General features: G+C 44.9%; 1 protein-coding gene across 1 annotated transcript; it reads left to right on the top strand.

The window, feature by feature from the left end:
- The first annotated feature begins 522 nt into the window (after positions 1-522).
- Positions 523-25808, top strand: LOC111851175 (calcium-activated potassium channel subunit beta-4). Its single transcript, XM_023825852.2, has 3 exons — positions 523-1771; positions 18306-18433; positions 22750-25808. Exons 1-3 carry the CDS (start codon positions 1436-1438, stop codon positions 22916-22918), a joined length of 633 nt encoding a protein of 210 aa, XP_023681620.1. The 5' UTR covers positions 523-1435; the 3' UTR covers positions 22919-25808.
- The last annotated feature ends 578 nt before the right edge of the window (positions 25809-26386 follow it).

Here is a 26386-nt window from a genome sequence, read left to right as displayed (position 1 = left end):
TCCGAGAGAGATCTCGAGAGGGAATACTGAATCTTTTTCTGTGATTAAAACGTTTTTAACATGTCTTTCATGACGATCCCATTTGATCTACTGCTCACCACAGGTCTGTTCTGACATGTTGTTACTGATTTATCAAAATAATTAAAAAAAATAATTTCAAACTGGTACCAATATGAATTAAAATAACGGAGAGTGAACGGTACGTGTTGGATTACCTTAAGGCAGAAGGAGCTTTCAGTTTTACACTCTGAATAAGACACTTTTCTAATGTAATTATGGATCTTTTGGTAGCAAGGGAATGGAGTGCGTAAATATTCATTTGTACACACATGGGTTTATGAGGCTGAAAGTGACTTTGTAGTCTGAGCTTTGCCAAGTAAACATTTTCCGTATTTATTATTCCTGTCTGTTGTGTTTAAAAATAAACAAAACAAACCCGTTAGGTAAGGCGGACAACCCAGAACAAAGTTGCAATTAAACTAGTAAACGGGGGTTATCAATACAGATTAACATTCGTAGTTAAACATCCCAGATTCTCAACAAACTTGAGAAAACCAACATATTCTCCACACGTCGCCAAATGTAAATGTAGGACAGAAGAAGGACCTATTTTTCGAGCCGATAAGTTGATTCACCTATGGGGAATTAATTTATAATAAATAAGACCCACTTACAAATATAGGATATTCTGACTTCCCAGACAGAGAATGTCGGACAGTACCATTCGAATTCTTTAAATGACGCGTATTAGGCTATATATAGATGGGGATCTATTACTTCAATATAGCCTAATAATTTATACTGTTGCATATATTCCACTTTTATCTTCCCCGTGTCTCCCAAGGCAACCTTTGATACTAATGTGAATAATACAGCAAAACAGAAGTATATTTTAAATTCCACTGTATAAAGTTTCAGATTCTGTATCCCATTGCAAAAAAATCTTATGGGCTTTGATTGGAGTTTCTAACTTTTGAACTGATCTCACCAGAACACTGGGCTTAAAGCGGGAGCAGCTGGTGCGCCAGAGCCGGAGCGTCTCCTGTAGCGGCAGCTCGCGGTGGGGATGAGCGCGGCCGCCGCTGCGATCCTCTGATCGCCAATCAAGGGACGTGTTTACGGGGAAACTGCTATTTCTGAATAAGAAGCTTACCGGACCCAGATGTGACCTTCATCCTTTAAATAAAGTCCAGATGTGGACGCACCGGCGTGATCGGAGTCGGAAATCACGCGCGTAAGAGAGGGAGCGTTTTTAGCAAAGAAAAAAAAACGTCGCTATTGCCAAGTTCTGTCTGGATAGTGTAAACAGGCAGTTCAGAGGGGTGGGGAGGTACTCTTACGAGGGGGTGCACAGATCGTGGCTCCGAGAGAGACCCCCCCTCTCCGTCACATTCAACTTGTTTCATGCGCCTGACCGCCGCACGGACGACAACAGATGGCGAAAACCAGGGTCTCTTATGAGTACTCGGAGGCGGAGGATAAGAGCATCCGGCTCGGTCTGTTCCTTATCGTTTTCGGGATCCTGTCCCTCTTTATCCTGGCGTTTTGCTTGCTGAGCCCCACCCTGCAGAACATGCAGAGCAAGCCGGTGAACTGCACCGTGATATCCGTGCAGAAGGTGGAGGAGATGTTCGAGTGTGTGTTCAACTGCGGGGTGGATTGCAAAGGCACGTCGCTCTATCCCTGCCTGCAAGTCTTCGTCAATAACTCCGAGTCCAACTCCAGAGCCCTGCTGCATTTTGACGAGCAGCAGTTAGTCCTGAATCCTAAGGTAAGTCGGACATACACGTGTTTCACTCCTCTTTCTTTGAGGCACATCGTTCTGAATGATCCATTTAGATGTTCTACGTCAATAATGGATTTCCTTGGAAACACTAATCGTTAGTTACCCAGCTTTTTAAATGGTTTATCATTCTCCCAACCGTTCATCTTATTTAGCTCATCGGTCTATTTATCATTAAGAGACTATTCGTTCCAAGTCCAGACTCACAAGAAACGGTCGAAGTGAATACACGTATATTCTAATTTTTAAATATATATTTTTTTTACCAAGTTACCCTTTTCACAAGGCACAACTGATCGATTTAACATATTAATACATAGTAAAACATCAACTCTCTACTGATGTGTTCGTTCATATAAAGTAACAATTAAAGATTAAAGCTATCATATCCAAGTCCAAGTATTTGAAAGTTTAAAATTAAATAGACTATTCCGAGTACTTGTTACTGGGAGGCGTATACAGTCATTGTAGCTGATAGGAGCAAGGAAAGATTAAAACTTTATGGAAACTTGAACAGATTTCAAAAATTAACTTTACATAATTAATATTAAATTGCGCATAGCAAATTAACTGAAGTATTATTTTTTTCCTCTTACCTCTTTTTCTCACAAACCCTCTCCGAGTTTTACCTTGCAGTTAAAATGTCCTAGAAGTTGAAGCGCCTCCAAAACGATTTTGACTGATTTCACAGTGGAGACGTTCAGTATCGTATAATGTGCATCAGATCGTGTAGTGTGGGCTGATTTATCAGCATTATAGGAAGGACAGGCTGCTCAGATATAAAGCAGTATTTCAGAAATGGGGTAGCCCTAATAAATCATTATACCGTATTTTTTGCAATACTTAGGCGTTCCAGGGGTGTGTTTTAAATAAGGAGAATTGCACACAGCAATTTCAGAGCAAAGTGGTTTGCACCCCGGGTAGGACCTGTACTCTGTGGGTCCTGGAAGGGACGTTGATGATGTCCCCTAAAACGTGCTTAATCCTCTCTGCCCGTGCAGGGGGGGGGCAGCAAGCAGCTCCCTCCTATCTTACCTTCTGACATCCTGCCAGCTCGGGGAACTTCGTTTCACGCCGTCTGAACAGGGTCCTCTGCTTGCGCGGCTTCTATGGCAACAGCCCGGCTCTCTCTCTCAGCCGTTATATCGATTTGCTTAGTTCACAATTTCAAGGAGAAGACATGCTGTAGTTTGCAGTCTATAGAATCGCTCAATTGCTACTGGATGGCCCACATTAGTCTGTCTGAATGCTTTTCGCTGCGGTAGAGCGGCAGTACTGTACTGAGGGACGTAACCCCACACTGTTCTGGATGTGAAGTCACTGTTCAGTGTAGTGGGTACGTTCTTTTAATAATATAGAAGTTGAAATAAATAACTGATCTTGCATGCAGGTATACAGTGAGATGAGAGTGTCTTGTTTCTCAATCTCACCGCTCGTTTCACCGAAGAGCCACTATCGGCTGCGATGATAAATGATCTGAGCTGTAATTAGACTTATTTGGCAGGTACGTTACTCTGAACATGTAATTCATCTTGCTGCACTTGGATCTGCTCTAGATACAAACACGATACAATTAATGAGGACATCACACACAGTACTTATCAAATAAGCAGACAGGCGAAAGTGGAAAATTTAAGCAAAAGTTTTGATGTTAATTCCAAAGCTTTAAAAAGGCCTTAGAGCAGGGTTATTCAACTCACGGTCCTCGAGGTCCGAGCACTGCTGGTTTTCCGGCCATCCTTTACCTGTCAGTCAGGTGCGAAGCCTCTGACCAATCAGAATCAGTAATTATTAAACAACTACCTGGGAGAACTGAAAACACGGCCTGGATTTGGAATCGAGGTCCAGAGTTGAAGAACCCTGCCTTAGAGACTACCTTGAGATCATCCCTGTTGGCTGGCGTTTCTGAAATGGGAACGGTCACGTCAGTGTCGGTAATGGCTCACCTTTTGATGCCGTTGTCCAGGGGTGTTATCGAGTGAGCGTTATGGGTAGGACAGTAGGGCATGTGAGACGTGAGGAGGTTCCTCTCTCTGCTGAAGGACAGGGTGACCAGCTCATACCACACCCAGCTCTTCCTCTCCCCTTCTGTATTTCTCACCTCTGCTATTGGTTCTAGCAGAAGATTCTTGTTTTGTGTCACGCTGGTGTATCTAACTTCCTGTTTTCTTGTGTCATGAGAACGACGTCGAAGCTGTTCAGTCGCAATCAGCGGCTTTTACAAATAAACACGCAATCTGAATTTCAGTTCAAACACCAGGACAAATGATTGTTTTCCTTGATTTTATTCAATAATATGCACACTGGGACGTCTTCCTACAGTGTACTTTTCATATCAGGTGCCAGATGCTCCAAAGAGGATGGTTTGTACAATTTAAATAAATGAAACAAACTATAAGCTGGTTGTAGGTTTGGTTCCTTAACCAGTGTTTATTGCCGTGGCACAATCCTGAAGATAAAGTTGCATGTAAATAAGTGATGAAGTCAGATTGTTGGACAGATGAGAGAACATGGATTCTGGAGCTGAAAACACAATTAGTGGAACGGTGGATGTTTGCGGGGTTTGGTTAGAGCGACTCGCCCGGCTGGCACACTGGGTCCTGAGGGGACAGAGGCTGTCTGTTCTATGCCCATCCGCGGCGTGTGCTTCTCACCTGGAGGTGTGCATCGCGAGGGAGCGCTGACCTTTCTCAGAGATGCGTAATGAAAGCCCTGTACTCCCAGGAGGTGCCTCGTTAGCAGTTTGATTAAGCACCGGTCTAATGAGCCAACGCACTCGGCCTTCCCTCCCCCCACCCTCCCTTAGCCTTATTTATATCTGCCATAACCACACGTAGTGGGAAGTGGTCCTTATACTGGCATCATGGGGTCACATGTCAGTCAGGCACTGATCCATTATAATATGTCTGCTTGGGAATTTGAAAGGAGGTATTAAATATGCTGAAAGGAACTATGTAATTTTTATTTTTTGATGAGAGGTTATAGTTTGTCAGAAGCTAATTTTAAAGTAAGGTAGTCTGTACTCGAAGCTAACCGCTAATTACTCTTGCACGTGTGTGCATGTTCTTAGAGACTTCCTGCTGACCTAGTCACATTTGTGTGGCAGCCCTTGTGATGTGATATTTCATATGCCACGTCTCCAGTCTCTAGTTTCTCTTCCTCAGGTGAAAGTCACACAGCGGTTCCACATAAGGTGAAACGCATCCTGGCTGGCTGGGTTTACGGAACCTGAGTTTACACAACCCCCCCCCCCCCCCCACCAGCGGCCTACATTTACAGCAGACCCGTTTCATGACAGGCTCACCATTCAGTGACTAGCTTCTCCTTGCCCCTGTTGCGCTCCGCTCATCGTCATGGTAACATGGCGAAGCAAAACAAAGCGGATGGGAGGCGAGCGGCTGGGGCGGGTGGGCAGCGCTTCGCGGGAGACGTGGAGTCACGGTGTGAGTCGCGGTCCGCCACGTCACGAGAGCGAGGATGATAAACACACCCAGTTTGGCCGCTTCCCAGCCTTTGTTCGGCCAGCCGTACTCAATAAGGCTCCATTCTCTACAATCCTGCTTAATAAATGTAATGTTGGTGATTCCACTGTGACAGGATTGTCTGGCCAAAATGTGGCGCACACTTATGCCACAGCTGTAAGATATCAGGACAGCCTGATCATTTTGCCCAGGCTGCTTGGAATATATTACAGTTTAGTTAGAACAACCAATTAGCAGAAGCTAATAGTTGATGTCTTTTTCATGTTTAAACTGCATTCCTATTGGCTATCCTAGACGCTCACCGTCACATGACAGGCACGATCGAGATTAGCTGCCGTAAGCATGTCCAAACTCAAAATGGCCCTTCTGTAATTGGGGTACACCTGCTGTGATTGTGATTGAGTTCAGGCCACTTGGCTGCCAAAACAGTTGCTGCAAGTCCCGACGCCTTCAGATACATCTGAAAATGTGTTCGGCTGTCGTGACATGACCCTCATTACATTAATTACTTTTTTTTTTAGTTGGCTAGCATATTATAGTTAATGCTTTAGTTAATGATGCACAGTCAGACAAAAAAAACTCCAGTGAAGACCTTAGTGGGCAAAGTGCATTAAAATGCACAAATTCGCATATGAGGTTGCGTTGGCTTTGAATCATGCCAACAAGCAATAACATTAAGAGCTCACTCTAAGAGATTATCAATGACCGGAAGTTTCCATGAGTTTAGGCTGTAGTCAGGCATTCAGGATTCAGTCGTCCTGAGCGAAATTCCATTCTGCCGCCGAAAGCGGGACCTTTCAGCCCTGGAACTGTCTGGGTAACAGTTTCGTGAAGGCGTTAGTCTCACGTGGCCTTGTGGGGCGCCGTCGTGCCTTTCCCTCAGCAGCCTCGTGTGGCACCAAGGTCGATATAAGCCGCAAATGGTAGCTAGCCCAGGGAGATGAGTAGAAGTGAGATGTGAAACTTAGCTCATTTCATTCTTGAGTTAATTGACTGACAAGGGGTCCTGTGAATGATGGTGTTGTTCACACTAAGAAAGCTGGGAAGGATCCGCATGCAAATCCCCTGAGAGGCTTGGGGGCAAAAAAAAGACCTACGTCAATATACTAAGTTAAAAAGATTCTTCACCTAAGATGGCATTTCTAAGAAAACGTTATTTCTTATCGGAATGATAAAATTACCTTTCCCAATTTGTATCCATTGCAGGGAAAATCTAATCATTAACCCTAATCATCAGGCTGATTTTCCCTTTGGTAGGAGTCTAATGAAACCCACAGATGAGTCAAATCGATGAACCTTGCTCTAGCAAAGCCGCATAAACGGCCTCAGCAGCGCCACAATATCAAATCTTAAGGGACTCGAAGCTCATTTGTAGCTTGTGAAACTACGGCACTCCAGTTTAACTGATTATAGCTACGTGTAACACACAACTCTGGAAAAAAATTAAGAAAATTAAAATTAAGGGACCACAGCAAAATTTTCACTTTCACTCATTTCTCGATTTATGGGTATGCTCTTTTTTTCTTTGCAAACTGCATTAATGAAGGGCTTCTTCCTTGCTTTATGATTCTTCAGTCCTGCTTTTAGGAGCCTGTTATGAACTGTCCCAGCAGTGCACTTCACACCACTTAATGATTCCCATTCTTTTTGAAGGTCACTTGAGGTCATCCTCCGATTCATGAGGCACTGTCATATAAGTTGACAGTCATCTCTGGCATTAGAAAGTTGCTTCTGCCCTCTACCTGGCTGGTTTCTGGTCATTGCCCGTGTCTCCTGCTTCCTCTTGTTCTTGTGTACTGTTGTCTTAGAAACTTTGAGCCTGGAATTCAGCCTGCTGGCAGTGTAGCCTTCTGCTGGCAGAACCTAGTTTCTAAATCAACATTCAGAAATGCAGATATTTTTTTTTTTTAAATTGAGTGGTTTCTTTCTTTTTTCTAGAGCTGTGTTTAAAGGAGTTGCTCAAATATGATTAATCTAAAAGGACGCCAGCAGGATTACCGGCCGTATTTGAACACGGACGACTTTGGACTCCAAAGAATGTAACAGTGCCGAAGAGTGTAATATGGACCCTGCAAGCCTTCTATTCATGTAATAACAATAATTATCATCGTTCCTTGTGATGCCGTGCACGTCACAGTGGGTATGCATTACCGCTGCCTCGATCTGGCTCGTGACAATTACAGTGACGCTTTTAAAATAAAAGCGGGACGTGAAAGACACGGTTATAGTGCGTTCACTCAAATAAAACCCTGATCTATCCAGGGAATGGTTGACATAAAAAGGTAATTACGTAGCACATCCCGCAAGCACAGACCAATATGACAATTCTGTTGCTAATTACAATTGATATTCTTCAGTAATATTGACAGAACCGAATTGGTAATGATATGCAATACAACCCCAAGTAAAATAATTAGTTTTCATCGTAAGCTGTCTGTCATATTGACTCAGATGGATATTTAATTAATTAAAAACGCGCATTAAAAAATGTGTTGTTCCGTCCTACCGTCACTCACCAGGACATCAGCTTAGCTAAAGCAAATTAATTAACGTTTGCTCTGAAATAATAGCGCCGTCCTTGTGTTCGTGGCTGTAATGTTGATGGGACAGCCCCCTTTCACAAGGAAGAACTACATATTTTATGGAGTTTTAAAGATTTATTATTTGAATTTCTTCTTGTGTGACTGCAATCAATATTCTTTGGTTGTTCTATGCGGTAATTTTGGGTGGTGGTGGGACCCAATCTGTGTGTATGCTTGTCTTTGGTTGCTAATGATAAGCGTTTTTGTTTATTTAATTGAAAAGTGAATGTTGTTGCTGTTAACGAATGCTGTTCAGACTGGTACCAGAATTTCTTTTCCTCCCAGTGATGTCTTGAGATTTAGAAAAGGTTATCGGCAGACAAATTGGGTGGAAGGAGACTAGTGTTATTTATTTGTGCATTTACATATTTCATTATTTCATAATGAAATATGCAAAAATGTGAGGGGAAAATAGGGTAAAGTTATCTGCAGTCTAACCTTCAGTTTTGAAATCCTGCTTTCGCTGCCGTTTAAATGTCAGATCCAGTTTAGCTGCCATTTTTGTCTTTGGAGGTGAAGTAGAGATCACAGTCCTGTGAGGACAGTCAGCCTCCATTACGCAGAGTCAAAATGTTCTGTTTCCGCTCCCAGGCTGATCTGGACTTGGTGCCGACCCAGTAGCCTTCTGGTTTGATCCATTCCCATTGATACTGTTCTTGTTCCATTCATGAGCTCTCTGTCTGTTATTTAGTAACCATGAAGCAACGTTGTGGTTCTCAATGGGATGTGTGACAATACGATTAAAGCTTTTAGTAAAATTATGCTTATCTGTCTATCTGTCTGTCTTTCATTTATTCATTCATTTTCAGACAGTAGTGATGTCATATTCACATGGTAAAGTTCCTGTTGTTGTCCCCCTACTGCAGCTACACTGTTTCTTTCCAGAGTCCTAACCTTGCACTTGCCTTTACGCTGTCTCCCATATTTATGACTGCACCATACTGCACTTGCCTTTCACGATAGGTGGGGTGGGGGTAGGGGGGGCAATAGTCTTGGCCTCTTTCAGGCAACAGAGTCACTCAGATAAAGTTTAACTATAGCATGAATGTAAACTGCAGGAGAAGCACATTTCCTAATAAGGTGTCATCATGACAGTCCCTTCCTGTTTAACCATGTGAACCTTGTGAAGCTTTGCTTCATTTAGCAGGAGGGACCTTAATGTGTCTTACAGTGCTGCTGTTTGAATGCTGTTGTGTTGATCTATTTTTTAATCATTCCGTAATAATAGCTTACAGCATCCTTATTACTTATGGCTAGAATCTTAACCTTATCTGTCATCAGCATACTTTGTGCCAAAATGGAAGACTTGTGAGCCACATACGCTTTACAGGCTCATGGTGAGTGAGTGCCAGTGCTGTCTCTTCTCTCTCCTGACTGTCCACTAGTTGGAGGGGGAGGGGGGGGGGGCAAAACGTTTTTTTGTTTTAAAAAATGACAAACTACACAGATCTCGTTAGGTTCCTCCCTCATGAGCATGTATAAGAACTGCAGTGCTGTTTGAAGGCGATTTTATTTTACTGCCAAAGCTTTGCCTTCCATTGGGAGGACCGTCGCTCTTGCGTTCTCGTTATTTCCTTGTTTCAATAACAGCTATCGGTTTACGATTCTCTTCGGAACTGGAACCGAGTTACATTAACAGGAGGAGAATTCGGATCAGCTGGTGCCAAATTGTGTGCACAGGCTTTGGGCCCCAGCCGGGGTGGATCCAGTGGTCGTGGTGCATGTTGGCACCAATGACATAGGAAAGGGCAGGAGGGCAGTTCTGCAGGATAAATTTATAGAGGTCGCGGATAAGCTTAGAAGCAGAACATCCACGGTGGTTTTCTCTGGAATACTTCCTGTGCCATGTGCAAGCCAGGCGAAGTTAGCTGAGATAAGGAGATTAAACGTGCGGCTAAAATGGTGGTGTAGGAAAGAGGGGTTTAGGTTTATGGGGCACTGGAAGACCTTCTGGAACAGGTGGGACCTGTTCAAGCCGGACGGGTTGCATCTGAACCAGAGGGGAACCAGTGTATTGGGGAGGCGTATGTGTAGAGTAGTTGAGGAATGTTTAAACTAGGGACTGGGGGGGGCAGGGAGGTTAGTTATGAATATAGTTGGGGGGAGATGGAAAGCGCCAATTAATATTAAAGGTATATAAAATTCTAACAGGCTTCGATGCTGTTCAGCCAAATTAGCAGGAGCACATTTTAAACTGAATTTGAGAAAACACTTCTTTACGCAGCGTGTAGTTTGAGTATGGGATAGTCTTCCTGCTAGTGTAGCACAAGCTAAAACCCTGGGTTCCTTTAAATCAGAGCTAGATAAGATTTTAACAACTCTGAGCTATTAGTTAAGTTCTCCCCAAACAAGCTTGATGGGCCGAATGGCCTCCTCTCGTTTGTAAATTTCTTATGTTCTTATGTGCCTGTGGACCTGGCCATTAATGGTCAGAAATTGGGACGCAGTTTAGTAGGACTGGGCTGTAAGACGTATTAGTGACTGGTTGCTTAATAGTGAAATGGTGTGTAGTTCATCGGGTTTGGGTGCTGTGCCTGTGATCAGAAGGTCGCTGGTTCAAATCCTCAGATGATTTCAGTGTTGGGCCCTTGAGCAAAGCCCTTAATCCCTCAAACGCTCCAGGAACATTTTTTTGGATAAAAGCTTCTGCTAAGTAAATGTAATCTATGTAGCATAATGTGAAGGTGGTTGATGAATTAATAAGTTTGCGGCTGTGTCCCTGTTGATGTACGTGAAATGAAGAACATGTCTGATAATATTTAAGAAAAATATGATATATTTTCCGGCATGGATTTCCCCATTAAAATCTTGGTCTCATATAGAAATTCCCAGTTAAAATCCAGTCTCCTATAAGGAATGCACACAGGTGTTTAACACAGGTATCTTTAAGCGCCTGGATCTCCAGGTACCCACTGAGCAAGAGTTCCGTGGGGATGCCACGGTCCCAGACTCTCTAATACTTATGCAAAGAGGCAGTGGGCCTGTGCTTCATGAATAAAGTCACGTCTGCAGGCTGTCGTTACGCTGCAGAGCTAATGTCGGAGACACTTGGCTTATTTACGTTTATTTGGACAGCCCCTTCGACCGGGACTTCTGTCGGAAAAACTGCCCCGACTCTCCTGCAGTTTTTTTTTTTTCGCCAGAAGAACAACATTCAAGGATTGTGATGCTAACAGCTGAATGAAATGGGAATCTAGTGTGATAATCGCGTATTATACAACAGAGGAAAAGTTAATTAATAAATGCCCAGGAAAGTGTTTCACCATTTGTTAATGGCCCTTAATGTCTAAATTTCTGTCTGTCTGTCTATCAATCTGTCTAGTCCCTTCCTTCTGTCTCGCTGTCTGTCTTTCTATCTGTCTAACCTCTGTCTGATCTGTCTGTCTGTCTAATCTGTCTATATGTCTAATCTATCACCTTTATCTAATGTCCTGTACTTTTTAAAAAACTTGTGTAGCATTAACATCTATGGTCTGTTTATTAGTTATAATTCGTATACTGTTAGTTGTTCCTTATCCAGGGTGTGGCTGAACGAGTTAGCAGTCCTTAGCTCTTATAGCACTTGGCCCATAAGACATCTTAAATATAACATTGGGCAGTTCAAATGAGACGTTCTGCAATAAGGCAAACACCTGTCACAGGTTCTACTGCTCTTCAAAGCATTCCTTCAGTGCTGCTGGTTATTATAGTCTGGCTGACTGCCTGAAATCAGCCCTGAGTGCCCTTGGAGGTCGGCTCACAGGACGAGATTTTAAAGGGAGATGCTGCATTCGAACCAGCTATCTAAAGGAGAATAGACCTTTGCTCCTGTCTCCCTCCCTCTCTGCTTTGTTTTCTGAGTTAATGACCCTGGGTGCTCAAGGGATTGGAAAGAATCTTATCAGGTGTAGAAGGTCCTGAAAGACTGGATGGGCCTGTAGATGTGTTGAGTGAGGATTGCTTTGGATGCAGGTTTGGTGAGGTGATGTGCAGGTAACCCTAAACCTGGAGCCCTCCAGGGAAGATGTGATGCTCCCTACTGCTTACCCACAATTCACTAGCTGTTCTGTCTTGAGAAGTTCTGCAAGGTAGAACTTGAAATTCATTTCAGAAAACAACCTGGGATAATGATATTTTTTTTAGGTAGGAGATGATCAAAAGAATGGCACTCAGAAAAGATGATCAGAAGAAGGAGACTGCAATCTTCCATTTCCTCTATCACCGGGAACAGCTGGGGGGGGGGGGGGGGGTTGGGATCAGCCAGGTGGGGCGACCCTTTTGCATTTTCAGTGTTTCCAGGGGTTTCTTCAAAATGATTTTCTTGCCAACACCTTGTTCCAATGACAGGAATAGCCTTTCGATAATGGAAAACAAATTAAGTAGAGGATGTGTTCTCCGGTGTGATGGGCTGCGCTTACAGGGTATCCCCCCCCACTGACTTGGCACCCCCTCGCAGGGACATTGGGCAGCGCTGTGTAATGAGTGCACTAATAGAACATGTCAGTCGATGATAATTACGATGAACCTCATTTTTGTTTGTTTGTTGCCGCGGGATCTGGGCGGAAACTGGAGTTGTGATGTAAGCGGGGAGACGCCAAATGGCTTCCTGCACATAATCACCTGATAGAATTTACGCACAATGGCATGGGAAATGTTTTTCTTGTAATGTAATATAGTGTGATATGTACAGTAGGTCGCAGGCATCATGGGAAGGCATTAGCATGCACAGTTTAGCACTCCTGGTTTTGGTTGTATGAAACAGCTGGGAAATTGAAATATTGGACTCCATTTTGATTTAGCAAAACCCTGTCTTGCCTTCATCATCATCATCACCCTTTTCAATCAAAATGGGCTGACACACTCTTCCACAAGGGTGTGTATGTCCTGATGTGATGGATTAGAGCATCTGTAAACAGCTTGTGGGAGTTTTACTTGAACAGAAATGTTCTGAGGGCAGAACGAAAAATGGTTGACAGATAACTAATCAGATTGTAGAGGAGCTGGGTCCAAGTAACTAAAGGAGGTGGGTCCAACCAATCAGATGTCTTGGTTCTGCCTCTTGTAGTTCCTTGGACCCACCCCCTCTACAATTTGATTGGTTATCTCTCTAAACCAATCATCTTTCCTTCTGCCCTCAGAATACTTTTGTGTAAGTAAAATGGTCATGAGTTAAACAATTTTCTTGCATGTATTTTACTCTGCCCCCCCATTAAGGGATTGTTTGATGGGATAATGGTGCAGGTTCCGAGCTGTGTTGCCCTGTGTAGGCCAAGGGGGCCTAAATGAGGTGATCCAGACCATTCAAGCACCTTTCAAAATGAACTCTGCCACGAGTGAGCCCCAAGCTTTTACTGGTGTCAGAGATGAAAGGGTTCCGCTGCCCTAGAGATGGGGAACTGAGACAGTAGCATGCAGATGCCAGAAAAAATGCGACAATGCATTAGTGTGTTATTGTTCATTTGCAGGAAAGACGACCCTCTGAGGCTAGTCAAACCGCCATGAAATGAAACCTGTTTATATGCGAGTAACAACAGCGGTTCAGGGGTAAGGATTCATACACAAACCCCGTGGTGATTAAAGTGCCTGACATTCAACCCTAGCCCAGTGCATGGATAACGATTTCGATGTGAATGAATCTGATTAAATACGCAATATCTTTGAATTATATATATGCATGAAATCACTGACCTTCCTATGCCTCGGGGTACGTGGAAATCAAATTCGAGCTGCTTCCTCTGTCTGGTGGACTGTAGTGATTACACTGCCGTGGACCATACCAAAGTGCATGGGAGCTTGAAACGTGATTTCCGTTCTGTTTGTGAATTTAATCACCCTGAAGTTTGTGTTGTTTTCGCGTGTTTTTCAAAATATTCTTTTACACAATTTTGCTGGTTTACTTATTTAATAAATGATAGCAGCCCTTTGTATTTGATGAATGTGGAGTCTGTGTGGTGGCTAATTATTTTAACGGTAATCGCTGGACAAGCCTGGACTTGACCAGATGGCCTGACGGTCCGCTGGGATGAAGAGCAAGGCCAGCAGGATGTGGCCACTTGCTGGTTCTGCCATGGCTCTAATCCGTTCTTCTGAAATTACGGGCCCCCCCTGCCCTACAGCCCACTCATGCATCGTCAAGTCCCCTGGGGCGACACCACCAGCTCGCCAGCTAGACTCAGGTGGACTTGCAAGACTGCAGTTGTTGAGACTTGCTAGAAGAGGAACCAATTTCTACCAAAGAACGACTTGAGCTGAACAAATGCCCAGAGGTTTGTAAGACCTTAAATTAGACTGGGAGGAAGGCCTGGGTGGTCCATTGGGATTCCTCTCATCCTCCAGGGCAGTGTTTCCCAGTTCAGTCCTCGGGGATCCACAAACAGTCCATGTTTTTACTCCCTCCCAGTTCCCGGCCAGAAAGGTGCTTAACACAGGGGAACTCCCTCACTTCTTCACCTGCTTCAATAAAACAGTGCAGTGACCCGGGCTGAAGTGAGGACCCAACCCGAGAACCCAAGGTGTCCCCCTGTCTGCCCATTCAGGCTAACAGTGATGACTCTTCACTCGCATACACTTGCACAGGCTTCAAAACGTGAAAGAAATGGGGCTTTAATTTTCATGTCAGGGTAGGAAGAGGCTTCAAAGGCCTCCTGTAATGCGTCCCTTGGATATCTCAGAAGTTTTCAGGACACATCACAGCTTAATTTTCTCCCAAAGACCAAAATATTCCCCTTTAATCTACTCTGAGGTCTGGGAATCGTTACCACGGCAGGAATCAAAGTTTGTGCTCCACATTTTCCATGGTCCATTTCAGCCTTGGCGACGGATGATGAAACGCCGATGTCTTTGCCGAGTCCAGCCTGAAGCTTCTGACGCTTTTCAGCGCTTAACTGTATTGGGGTGTAATGAATGCATTTGGAGAGGAGTTACAGAAGCGCAAATCTGAGGTTAGAATCGGCCATCTTATCCTCTCACCCCATCTAGCAAAATAAAGACAGGTGTCACATCGGTCACACATGTACTGTGGCCAGTTTTCTCCCCCCTCCCTTTTGCTTTCTGAATCTAATTTTCTGATTTAATGACTCTCATTGGCCAAAGCCTGGCTGACGAGCAGTTGCATGTTTACCGGAGGGCAGTACCGTTACCCGCACTTCCAGCAGAGCAGCCCTATTGGGAGGTCTAGTCATATTTCCTTCTGTAATTATCACACTGAGCGATATAAATATCGGGTAGCCTGCTGGTCTTTGTTTGATTCAGAGCATAAGCTGAGCGATTTCAGGACTTATTTAGCTTGAATTGAGGCAGGTGACTGTGCGCCGGAGGTAATCGGTGTTTTACGATTCAGGCAGAGCTGATGACCTGCCGTGCCCCGGCGTTCCTGAAGCAGGTTTGCCTGTTTGCCATTCAGTTATGACACAGCACTGAGTCACACTGTTTGGGATCTTGGAGGCTGACGAGGGAGGGAGGGAGTGAGGGAGGGAGCGAGGGAGGGAGCTTTCGGTAGGCCGCACGCAGTCGTTGCTATGCCAATGGAGCCCGTCGTGTAAATCGGGGCCGAGTCGCACCAAGCCGCTCTCGGTCCGGACAGAGCCGGCACTGGGAGCTACGCAGGGTTGCCAGTCCTCATGGCAACTGGTGACGCTGGGCTTTAGGTGCCAGGCCGTTAATTGGCGTGATGAATGTGTGTGTGTAATAGAGGGATCTCAGGCGTTTCCTTAGGCGTGTGCTCGGGAATCATCGAAAACGGATTTCTAGTTGGTCGTCTGAGGTATTTTATTTTGACTATGGTCCAGATATGGTTCAGGGTTGGAGTGACATGTGTGTTTTGGAAATGACTGTAAATGAATGCGCAAATGGTGCTTTTAGCTAAGGCAAGCCATGCACTCATAGTGGTTTTGGTGAATTAGTAGCTAACGAATTCTGCAATTTTTGCTATATTTGATGGTCTGAACACTCGCCTCCACCGAGGCAAGAAAGGTGTGCAGGACCTGGAATGTTGCTCTAGGATTATTCTCGACGCCCTGGGTGGTTTCGCGATTTTACTCTTGGAGAGATTTTTGCAGAACGGGGCCTCTGGGGGGAATTCCCACAATTTGTCCATTTGATTGTGAATCGGTGTAGCACCACAAAGCTCAGAACTGACTTTGGAAAGCACTACAAAGTCAGAAGAAACTTTTGAGGGCTTTGATGATTTTCGTTCATTGTTACATGGTGCACCTCCAGAGTGCTGATAAACTCGGCCTTTACCGTTGCAGGTGATTTATTCAGACTCCCGCTGTTTGGGGCTGGCCAGAAGTACACAAGCAGCCGACCTTATTTATACCATTATTTAGGTTTAGTGGGCCAACAATATGTTTACGCCTGAAAATTGACCCACAAAGCAAAACATATACACTCAGTGGCCAATTTATCAGGTACACCTGCTTGCTAATGGCAACAGCTTCCAAACAGCCAATCATGTGGCTGGAACTGAATGCATACTGCACACAGATAGGGTCAGGAACTTTACATATGCTGGATGTGAGCAATTTGGTGCAAAAATAACAGCTTCAGCCACATCCCTCCCCCCCCCCCAGTACTGGCTAGGTGTTTATAATATAGGGGCCACTCAGAGTACTATCCCATAAAGCATTATTACCCAGGAAAAGGTCTAATGAAAACCAAATGTGGAAGGCATGCAGGAATGCTGAAAATTAGACATGCAACATACCATTGATAATTCACAAGTGATACTGATTATTAATTGTGTATCAATTGAGGTTAATAATCTCGCTAAAGCCAACTTCATAAGCGCACTCCATGGAATCCGAACCTGCACCTTAATGGTTTCGTGGTGTATGTGCGAGAAAACGAATGTCTGTGATGCTTGAATTAGGGATGTGTGGCCTCACGGTCAGTGAAGGATGGGGAGCGTGTGCCTACAGTCAGACAAAACCTGGAATCTCAGCGATTCATCTGATTGATTCTTACAATACATCTGCACCTATTTTGCAGACGATATGGGTCACTTTTTGAATCATTTATGAAAGTTGTTGTCAAGACCTATATAATTTTTAATAAAGCAGAACTATAAACAGATATTTGTAATGGGGGGGGTCATGAATATTAAAAGAACATTCTGTCACAAGTTACACCAGGACTCGCGAAGACACAGCATTCTGGGATTATCTCCAGACCACCCTCTCTGGGGAGATGTGGGGGGCGATGTCCCCTGTGCGTAGGGTGAACCCTGGCAGGTCATGTGATCCACAGCGCCAGCGCGGCATCCTCCTTTGCAGACCCCCTCTCTGTGTGATCTCCATGGAAACCCTGTTGCCCCGGTGAAGCGGAGCCCCTGGGCTGAGCGTGACGCCGGCGCTGTCGGAGGTCTGGCCGTCACGCCGGCATCGGACAGCAGACGGCGCTGACGGGGCTGCCGGGGGGGGGGGGGGGGGGCTGCTTTCACGCCTGATCTACCCATTCCCTTTCTCCACCCAGGCTTATGATCTTAATGTGTCCCCTGCTGTTATTTATTGACATGCGAGGTGGAGGAGTCTTGCTGCATCCCACATAGCAGAAGTACCAATATATGACTCACTTAGGGATAACGTATATGAATAAACCAATATTCATGTGTGCATGCACGTAGCCATGTAGTAAAATTGTTTAAGACCCCCCAAAATTTATTTGCTCCCAACTAGGAACATATCCAGCAAGTAAAATGAAAAGATTGAAGCCCCGCCCCTCTGATCCCATTTAATTGGCAAAATCTACCAAAGGCCTATGGGCCTGCATGTGCGTGAGCCTGTTAGTGGCAGTATATATATATATATTGACTCCTCCAATCAGAAAATCACGTGGCACACAGACAGGGTAATGAGGTTCACTTACTGTTCAGCTGAGCATTAGACTGGCATGAGGACATGCAGAACAGTGTGTGGAGTTTGCAGGGACTGGTGTGAGGAACAGATAGCATCCAGTCAGCGGCAGTTCTGTGGGCGAAAACACCTTGTTAATGAGAGAGGTCAGAGGAGAGTGGCCAGACTCGATAAAGCTAACAGGCCGCAAGTGCAGAAATAACAGCTTGGCGGTGAGCAGAATGGCTTCCCTACAGTACATGCACAGCTCAACGACGTTTGAGAAGGCTCTGGAGGCAAAAGATGATTCTGGTAAATGCACCTAATACAGTAGCCAATCAGTGCACATTCATATGTACACAGATACACCGTACGTCTTCCAACTGTTTATCTACAGTAACACAACATAATTACAACATTACTGAGGTACAGTGAGCAGAAGACTACATGGCCAAACCACAGAAGTACTCAAAACCTTACTAATGTAACGTCCAAGTGATGCTGGTTGGGGTCAGTTTGGGATGTTCTCACAAAACAGGTTATTGTTCGATATGAAGGGGCGATGGTGGTGATGATGATAATTGCATTGAACAGGAGTACTGTGTGCCTAAATGTGCTTATAGGATGGATCTTGGCTGCTCTTTCTCAGTGCTCCTACGTTCCCAAGTGCGAGCGGGACAACCAGAAGAACAAGGAGAAGGTGCTGGTGTGGCAGGACTTCTGGATCTACAACGTCAGCTCTCAGTCCTTCACCTGCTTCTTTAACCAGCAGCGGAGGTGAGACTGCCCTGTTGCCCCCAGGGCCCTTCCGTCAGCGCCCATCCCCCGCAGATCGCTTGCGTGTGTCCGTAACACTGTGAAGGTGTTAAATGGCATGTGGATCAACATTACGGTGGCAGGTATTCTTTTCTTCTGCATTTGTTTGATCATTTGGAGATGTTTACAGAAGTGGTATGTGACTCAGTGGGCTAGGATGTTGTGTCTATGATCTGAAGGTCATTGGTTCAAATCCTAGGGTTGGTGTAGTGATTTCACCATTTTGCCCTTGAGCAGGACCCTTAACCTTGATTGTTCTTGAGCAGGTCCCTTAACCTTGATTGTTCTTGAGCAGGTCCCTTAACCTTGATTGTTCTTGAGCAGGTCCCTTAACCTTGATTGTTCTTGAGCAGGTCCCTTAACCTTGTACTGACCCTGCTCTCTGAATCATTTGTCAGTTTGAGTAAAAATGAATAAAGCGTGGATCTCCGCAGTCTGCCCCGACCCCCAGGCCAACCTCTACACGCACTGTGGGACCGCTTTTTGCCGTGCCAGGGAGTAGGTGCTGATGGGGAGTGTGATGCACCCCTTGCTGGGTGTCTGACCAGGGAAGCGTGCCTGGAAGCTCTCCACGGTCCCCGACCAACACCCGGTGTGCCGGGCCAGATCAGGGTGGTTCTTGGTCCATTGGTGTTTATTCTGGGCCGGCAGCGAAGTGCTTGGATAACCGCATGAAAAGTTTGAAGCGAGGAAAGTTGGAGACACGCAGCCAAGCCCATGCAGCATATGGACCTTCCTGGGGGAGGACTTTCTATTTTGTACTCCGTCATTTTCCATCTCTGCCTGATGGAGGCGCTGTTCCTTCTTCACGTCCTTCATTTCCTCTAATTGGCAGATGGGTTTGTCTTTGCTCTGAAAAATGACTTTTATATAGCTGTGTGAAATGCTACCTGTTGTTACAGGATGTTAAAAAAACCTTTCTAGTCTTTTCACGCGCCTGTTCTAACCCCCTTGTGTTAGTCTTAGCCCCCGGTTCTCCTGAGGGCTGACGGCGCTGAGGAGTCACGTACCGGCCACGGGCGGCAGCGGCGCCGGTCTGAGGGTGTCATAGCAGCCTAGAACCGGCAGCGCGTGGAGAGTCTTCTAGTTACGCAGCATGTAATCGTTCTGAAATGAAGTTCACTGCGGTCAGTAGGCCAGCGGGTTCCGGCAGATGCTCCCCTGGTCCTCAGATGGGGTTGCCATAGCAACACCAGAGTGGCGCGATGAGACTGTCTGCAGAGGTGGTTGTCTGTCATCTCTCCCGTCAGGGGACACGTTCCTGCCCCCCCCCCCCAACACAGCTCTATTTACCTCTGACAGCCTGATCTCCACTGTAGGTGAGCCCGGGAGAATGAATGGACCCGTTCTGGGGATGGCTGGTCCCGCGGTGCGAACTGTGGATTCATCATGTATCATCCCTGATCGCTAAGGGGATTAAACTTCATCTCATATTAGTCTCTTGGCAACAGCTTGGTTGTCATATTGGGATAAGTCTGATTCACATCCGGATCTGGTTTTATTATTATGATTATTATAAACCTTTGTCTAGAATCCCTTGCAGTGCTTAGTGCTTTATTCCATATACCGTTGAATTTCCTCCAAAAGCAATTAGGACAAAGTACTTTCGCCGTATGAACACAGTCCTCGGTGCCCCAGGGAATCAACACCCCTTTGATCAAGTATCCAGTTCCTTATCCACTAGACTGACTGCTAGCTGAACGGAGTATGGCTGCAGTATTAGATTGGTGGCTACTGTCATTTACTTACCCGCTGTGTTAATGTAGCACCAGGGTGAAGGTGATTAATCCTGAGCACTAACACACTCCTTATGGCAGTGCTTGTACTGAATCAGCAAGCTGAGGGCATAAACCAAGTTCCTGATAGAAATCTTCTCCATCCCTGCCTCTGCTCTCCGATTTCCTGCCCGAGTCTTAATCAGGACAGAAATGGTCATTTTTGAAGCGGACAGACGGGCAGACGGACCCAGCTTTCTCGGCGGCCCCGGACGCCAAAGCTTGCGAGGGTGGTGCTCCACTTTCCAGGAGAGTCCGGGGAGCTGAGAGGCTGATCAGACTGTGCTGTTGGCGGGGGCCTGTCTCCACGGGCCCCCTCCCTGCCTACACCACCCAGCGAGCCTGCCTTTTTTATCCTGTAATTAACATATTTACCCAGGCGACCATCCAGCAAAATGCAGACCAGAGCATCTGTGTCTGTGCGCACAACCGCTTTGCCCCACCAGTGGAATAATGCCTGTTTGTTAGATTTCTCGATTTGTTTCTAAATTTATATATTTGCTTGTTAGGTTTGCATATATTTTTTTGTTTTTATATTTATTAATAAGCATCGCATTCCCACTGGCTACCGTTTCCTGTCGATAGCTGTGGTCTCGTATCCCAGGGACGATAAATCGGAGTGAGATCTTTTGGATTGTTTGTTTTATTGAGCGTTAATCTCCTGCCAACGCTGCTCGGTACAGAACTGCTTCCCACTGCAGTCATGTGCTTGGCCTTTTACTGAAGCTGCAAGAGCCGTATCAGTCAAATTAGCTCTTTTTAAATTTAATTTTATTTCTCTCCTTGAATTAAAAAGTTTAGCATGTGTTATAAGGAGCCAAAAATGGTGGAAATGGGTTTTTTTGTGTGGTGTGCATTCAGTTCGCAAAATCTAATGGTAATGGATGGGGGGGGGGCACTGTAAAGGGGAGGAGGGAGTTCCAAGAGCCCCTATGGGGGTTGGGGTTAGGGTTAGGGTCTAGGTTTGGGGGTGGCGTGTCTGTGGACAGGTCTTTGATAGCTTATTTGTGTTAACAATCTCGCTGTTGGGATTGGACCCCCACCCCTTTGTCTTCTCCGCTGTCACGTGTGCTTCCTCTGTAATTCTTGAGATACCTCCCCTCCGCACGCCTTCACCCCGGTAGGGCTTCCTGTTGGAAAGATCTGGAAGCATCCTGTCAGGATCTGAGCTCCGCTGAGCTCAGCTGACGAGCCCAGATCCTCGCAGCGCCTTAGTCGGCCACTAAGGACAGCGTTACGCATCCAGGCAGCTGCCATCGTCTCTGTCCTGGGAGTCGCTGAATGCGCTGGAGTGGGGGGAACTGCCGTGGGGTGTGTTTGCCCGAGACCCTGTGACCCTTGAGGCGCCTCCGGCTGTTTGTGTGCCGCCTGTCGCACGCTTTGTGAGCCGTGTGGTGCCGTGTTCTGGCTCAGCTAGGTCTCCATCTTATATTTCTTCTTCTTTGCTCTGTGTGTCTCCAGCCCTTTGAAATTGGCAGAACTTTCATTTAATCAGTATGTCTTTGTGGTTACTTGCTACTGGGTGCGTGCACACACATGCACACTGCACACACACATGCACACTGCACGCACACTGCACACACACATGCACACTGCACACACACATTCACACGCACGCCCACACACAAACTCACGTTTTTAGTCATATCTTTGTAGGGACCGTTCATTCATTTCTATGGGCAAAACTCTAATCCCAGCCTTAAGTAACCAAACAAAATACAGAACCTTGGACATGTTTAGTATTTTGATTGCAGTCACTGATTTTTATTAATTTCCTCTTGTGAGCATGAAAAAAATGGTCCCCACAGTGTCAAAATAACAGGTTTTTTATTACATTCTGAGGTCATTTGGTCCCTATAATGTAATCTATACATGACCCACACACATACACACTTTCAATTGTTAAACCAAAGAATTTAGTTGTGAATATGGTGATTATCATTTACCTGGGGATAATTTTATTTCTGTATACAGTAAAACCTCGGATTGCGAGCACAATTCGTTCCAGAAACATACCGGAATCCACAGCGCTCGTATATCAAAGCAAATTTTACCATTAGAAATAATGGAAACTCAGTTCAATTTTTGCTCGTCTTGCGAAACACTCGCAAACCAAGTTACTCGCAATCCGAGGTTTGACTGTATTTGTGAGCAAAATTCAGATATTTCCTTGCTTAGGTACTGTAACAAAATAATGTCAGGCAAATGGTGAGACTAACTATGGTAACTTGTTATGGAGTGTGTAACAATGCACACTGTTATGTCTGAATGTAGCCTCTAATCCACACATATCTCTCTAATTCCCACGTGGTGTAAAGTTCACAACGAATGCACCTTAGCCTTAATACAAAACTATACTAATTGTAAATGTATAATTATAGCAAAGGTCATTTATTGTTGTGACTATGGAATGAGTCTTTCCAGGGTATGTTTTGGGTATCATCTGTATTAGGGTACAACGGCTTGAAGATGCACATGCCTGCTCTCTGTCTCCCCCTGCAGGCCAGATGACGTGCTGTGGAAGCGTTCTCTAGACGAGAACGTGCTCCTGCACTGCATCCTGTGGCCCATGGTCAGCCTGCTGCTGGGCACGCTCATCGTCTTGCTCACCATCTGTGCCCGCAGCTTGGCCGTCCGCGCCGAAGCCATCCAGAAGCGGAAGTTCTCCTAGGGGTCAGCAGGGGGCGTCAGTAAACCTTACTCCAGGAGCAGGTGCCCTATGTCACGGGGTTCGATCGAACTGGAGATGGACAAATGTTACGGAAGCTCCCTTATGCTAGAGGACAATGCAGGAGGCTGCCTCTTTGGCCATATTCAATGGTGTAAGACCATGACCTCACTCCAAAAGCAGTCTCTCACCTCTCCCTGTTATTGCCTCCCAGACATGACGCTTATGTGACGGTCCGTGTGCTTGTTTGTCTATGATCCATGTTTCTCCATGTGATAGACTCATTGTGCTCATTCAGCTCAAGTGAACCATGCGTAGGGGACTGCTGTGAGACATGGAATACACTCTTGATCTTGGTGTGAATAATATATGCAACAAGTTGCACGCAGGAAACTGCTTAGATGTAAAACAAAACAGCGTTGTTCTGTAACCACTCTGTTACATGTGTCTTGGCAGTGTTTGGTCTCCATGGTGATCAGACGTTGGTTCTCTGGTCACTCTGTATTCTGGAAGATCCCTGATGGTAAGAATGACTGTGTCCATTGTGTAGACAATGTGTTCAGTTAGTGTTGGCTGTTAAGTCTCATTTGTATGTGTGTGTGTGTGTGTGTGTGTGTGGTTTTTTTTTTTTTTAAACCAGAAGTCCTTAATTTTATCAAAAGGCCACCACTTTGAATAACTTTGTAGGTGTTTTGAGATCCTTACTTGTGGCTCTTGGCCACCGGGAAAGGTCGAGCACTTTACGTAATGTAGCGATTTAAAAATTGTAACCCACCTACCAAAGCCATCTGTCCTTAGCTCATGGGAGGCCCTGGCCAATTTAAAAGACAATTCTTAAAAATAAAGTTATATCACATAATTGAGAATAGAATGGCAAGCAATCAGAGACAATATTCAGAGGCCTGTTAACCATATTGGATTAAAATCTTCAGACTTTAAATTCTAATATAATTATCAATCTTCTTCTGTGATTCTCGAAAGTCAGGTAATTACAGTACTTCTGCCCTAGAGGTTATGTTGGGGTGTCTAGGTTTCTGAAAATGAAATAGAATTTTTGAAAGGACTTACTCTGTATCTTTGATTGACTTTCCAGTCCTCATACGTGCCCAGCGACCTTAAGAAATGGTCACGCTACAGGCTGAATCTATGGTGTGCCCCTTCAGTAATATGTCAGGATGCGGAGTTGTCTTAGGAGGGCATTCTGGGAGGTCATGTCTTGGGGAGACTCCAAGCCAGGGCCGCTAGTTCTCAGTGCTCCTCTTCAGCCTCTAGGGGAGCGCAGTCGCCAGCTTTCCCACAATTCACTGTGTTTAATTGTTTTAAACCTAGAGACAGGAAGGTTGAGAAATTAGGATATTGCTGCCGCACTTGTTACGACCAGGCATCTTACCCGATAGGTGCCCCCCAGAGGTGACTCTGGAGACTCTTCCATCTCGCTCTGCAGCTGCTTCCTCCATGTCTTGAGTTTTAGAGGTGCTAGCCCCCCCCCCCCCCAACCCACACACAAACAGCACTCCAAACATTGTGTCTGACGTCATACTGGCTCTATGGGGTCTGATATATGTGTGCTGTCCTTTGTCCTGTTTCCTAACTGTAAGAGCGACTTGTCTCCAGTATCTCCAAGTAGCATGGGTACAACCCCAGAAGCTGAGATGTATCATCTTGGTCTCCTTGACCTTGGCATTAACTGTTTGGGTTCCTGTGCTTCTGTCAAAAGACAAAAGTAACTGTAAATGAAACGCTATTGGCTTTCGATCGAAATGCAAGAAATAGAGTTTATTTTCAATTTTTATTGTATTTTTGTAGACACTGGATACAAATTTAGAGCACTGGATAGAGACGTATTTTTCTCCTGAAGGATGTTTTCAACTACACTAGAGCCGGACACAGACGTGAATGAATGTAACCAGAGAGAGACCGGCACAGTTTGGTCACTGACTGTTTCATTGTGGTGCCAGCTAATGTTACGATGCTAGGCACCCCCGTAAAGTGAGGGGCGTAGCTTTCACTGGGCACTAAACATGAAGGCGTTTCATATCATTGCTGAATGTGCCTGCAAAGGGTTTGTAGGGCAACATGCGTTAATTAAATAGCGCTAAAATTCTCACTAGACAGAGTAAGAGTTGGATGGGGTAGCTTCTCCATTTTTGGAATAAGCAGTGATTAAAAAATTAATAATACTATCCCCAACAGGATATTTTTCTTTTTTAAAGTGATAATTTTCCTGGTGGTTAGTGAACAATGCGCCTTGTGTTTAAAAAAAAAAAAAAAAAAAAAAAAACCTTAACACAGTCATGGATAGGCTTAGCGGTAATACGGTACTTTGGGTATACTGATATATGTTGAAATCTCGGCACTTAAATTCACTGGACCCCACCTCCGTTTTAATCACAGGGGACCCCCTTCTGCTCCGTAAATTTCCTCGCGGAGGGACACTGTAATAGCGTTGGTTTTGAATATACCGTATACCGTGGTACAATCGAGCGGTATGAAAAATTACTGCCCCAGCCAAGTTATGGGTAAAATCCATCAGACAAAACATGTTTTTTTTTTTTATTGAAATTTTAGAGGAGCTGAGATATTTGGTAATGGATTGTTAATATACATCACGAGACACGTACTGTAGGCGTGATTAAGCCCTATGAACGCTGACACACCCTTGAACACGGCTCAGGATTGACGCGGCCATCCAGTTAGGCACCTCACTCGCTTAGGGATTTACCTGCACTGTACTGTTTTTGCTCAAGGTAGGCTTTAAACACCATGTCGCTGTGCTATAGGTGTGAACTGTCCGATAAGCTGCAGCCGAACTAACAGACACATCTTGAAATCTAATACGAACTTTTCTTCAAACTTTCTTGTGCCTCGTACTTATCTTTATTAAAATCAAAACATTGTCCTCAAAATTCATTGTGTATGTTTTTAATTCAGTTGCATCGCACAAAGTAAGTTTCTATTGATTTTTCCCCCCATGTAATTTAAATATTACAATAGCGAGAACTGATTTAATTTTAATTTTTTTTATCGTTTTTGTTTGTTTCCTGCTGTGAATGCAGCTGCCCCAAATTATGTGCTTATTTGAAAGAGGTTACCATGACAGCCAAGCTTCGCAGGAAGATCTGGTTATTCTTAGGTCCCTGGTTTCTTCCCGTACATTCAAAACACCTCAGTCTGTTACATCTACAAAACGGCACACATTACATCTACAGGGAATTTCCATACTCAGCCATTCTTATTTCACATCAGTTCCATTTAATACAAATAAGATATTGCGTACAAGAACACAAACGTACAAATGCGTGATTTGCTTCTCGTTTTGCACAAACGTGATTGTATTTTTTGCCGTGAAACATTCATTGAAAATAATACAATTCTAGTCTGTCAAAATTTTGCTTACCGTGAAGGAGTATAAAAAAACATTCTGTACTTTAAAATTGCACTTTATTTGAGGAGAGTGAGACATTGAAGTGT

This window comes from Paramormyrops kingsleyae, chromosome 1, assembly GCF_048594095.1.
Source record: "Paramormyrops kingsleyae isolate MSU_618 chromosome 1, PKINGS_0.4, whole genome shotgun sequence".
Taxonomy (NCBI): Eukaryota; Metazoa; Chordata; class Actinopteri; order Osteoglossiformes; family Mormyridae; genus Paramormyrops; species Paramormyrops kingsleyae.
Note: the sequence above shows the minus strand (reverse complement) of the source record. Positions and strands in the feature narration are given on the sequence as shown.

Coding starts and splice junctions, on each gene's coding strand:
- LOC111851175 (XM_023825852.2), top strand. CDS start 1,436: ATGGCGAAAACCAGGGTCTCTTATGAGTACTCGGAGGCGGAGGATAAG. Junction 1,772..18,305: donor AGTTAGTCCTGAATCCTAAG/GTAAGTCGGACA, acceptor GCTCTTTCTCAG/TGCTCCTACGTTCCCAAGTG. Junction 18,434..22,749: donor TTCTTTAACCAGCAGCGGAG/GTGAGACTGCCC, acceptor CTCCCCCTGCAG/GCCAGATGACGTGCTGTGGA.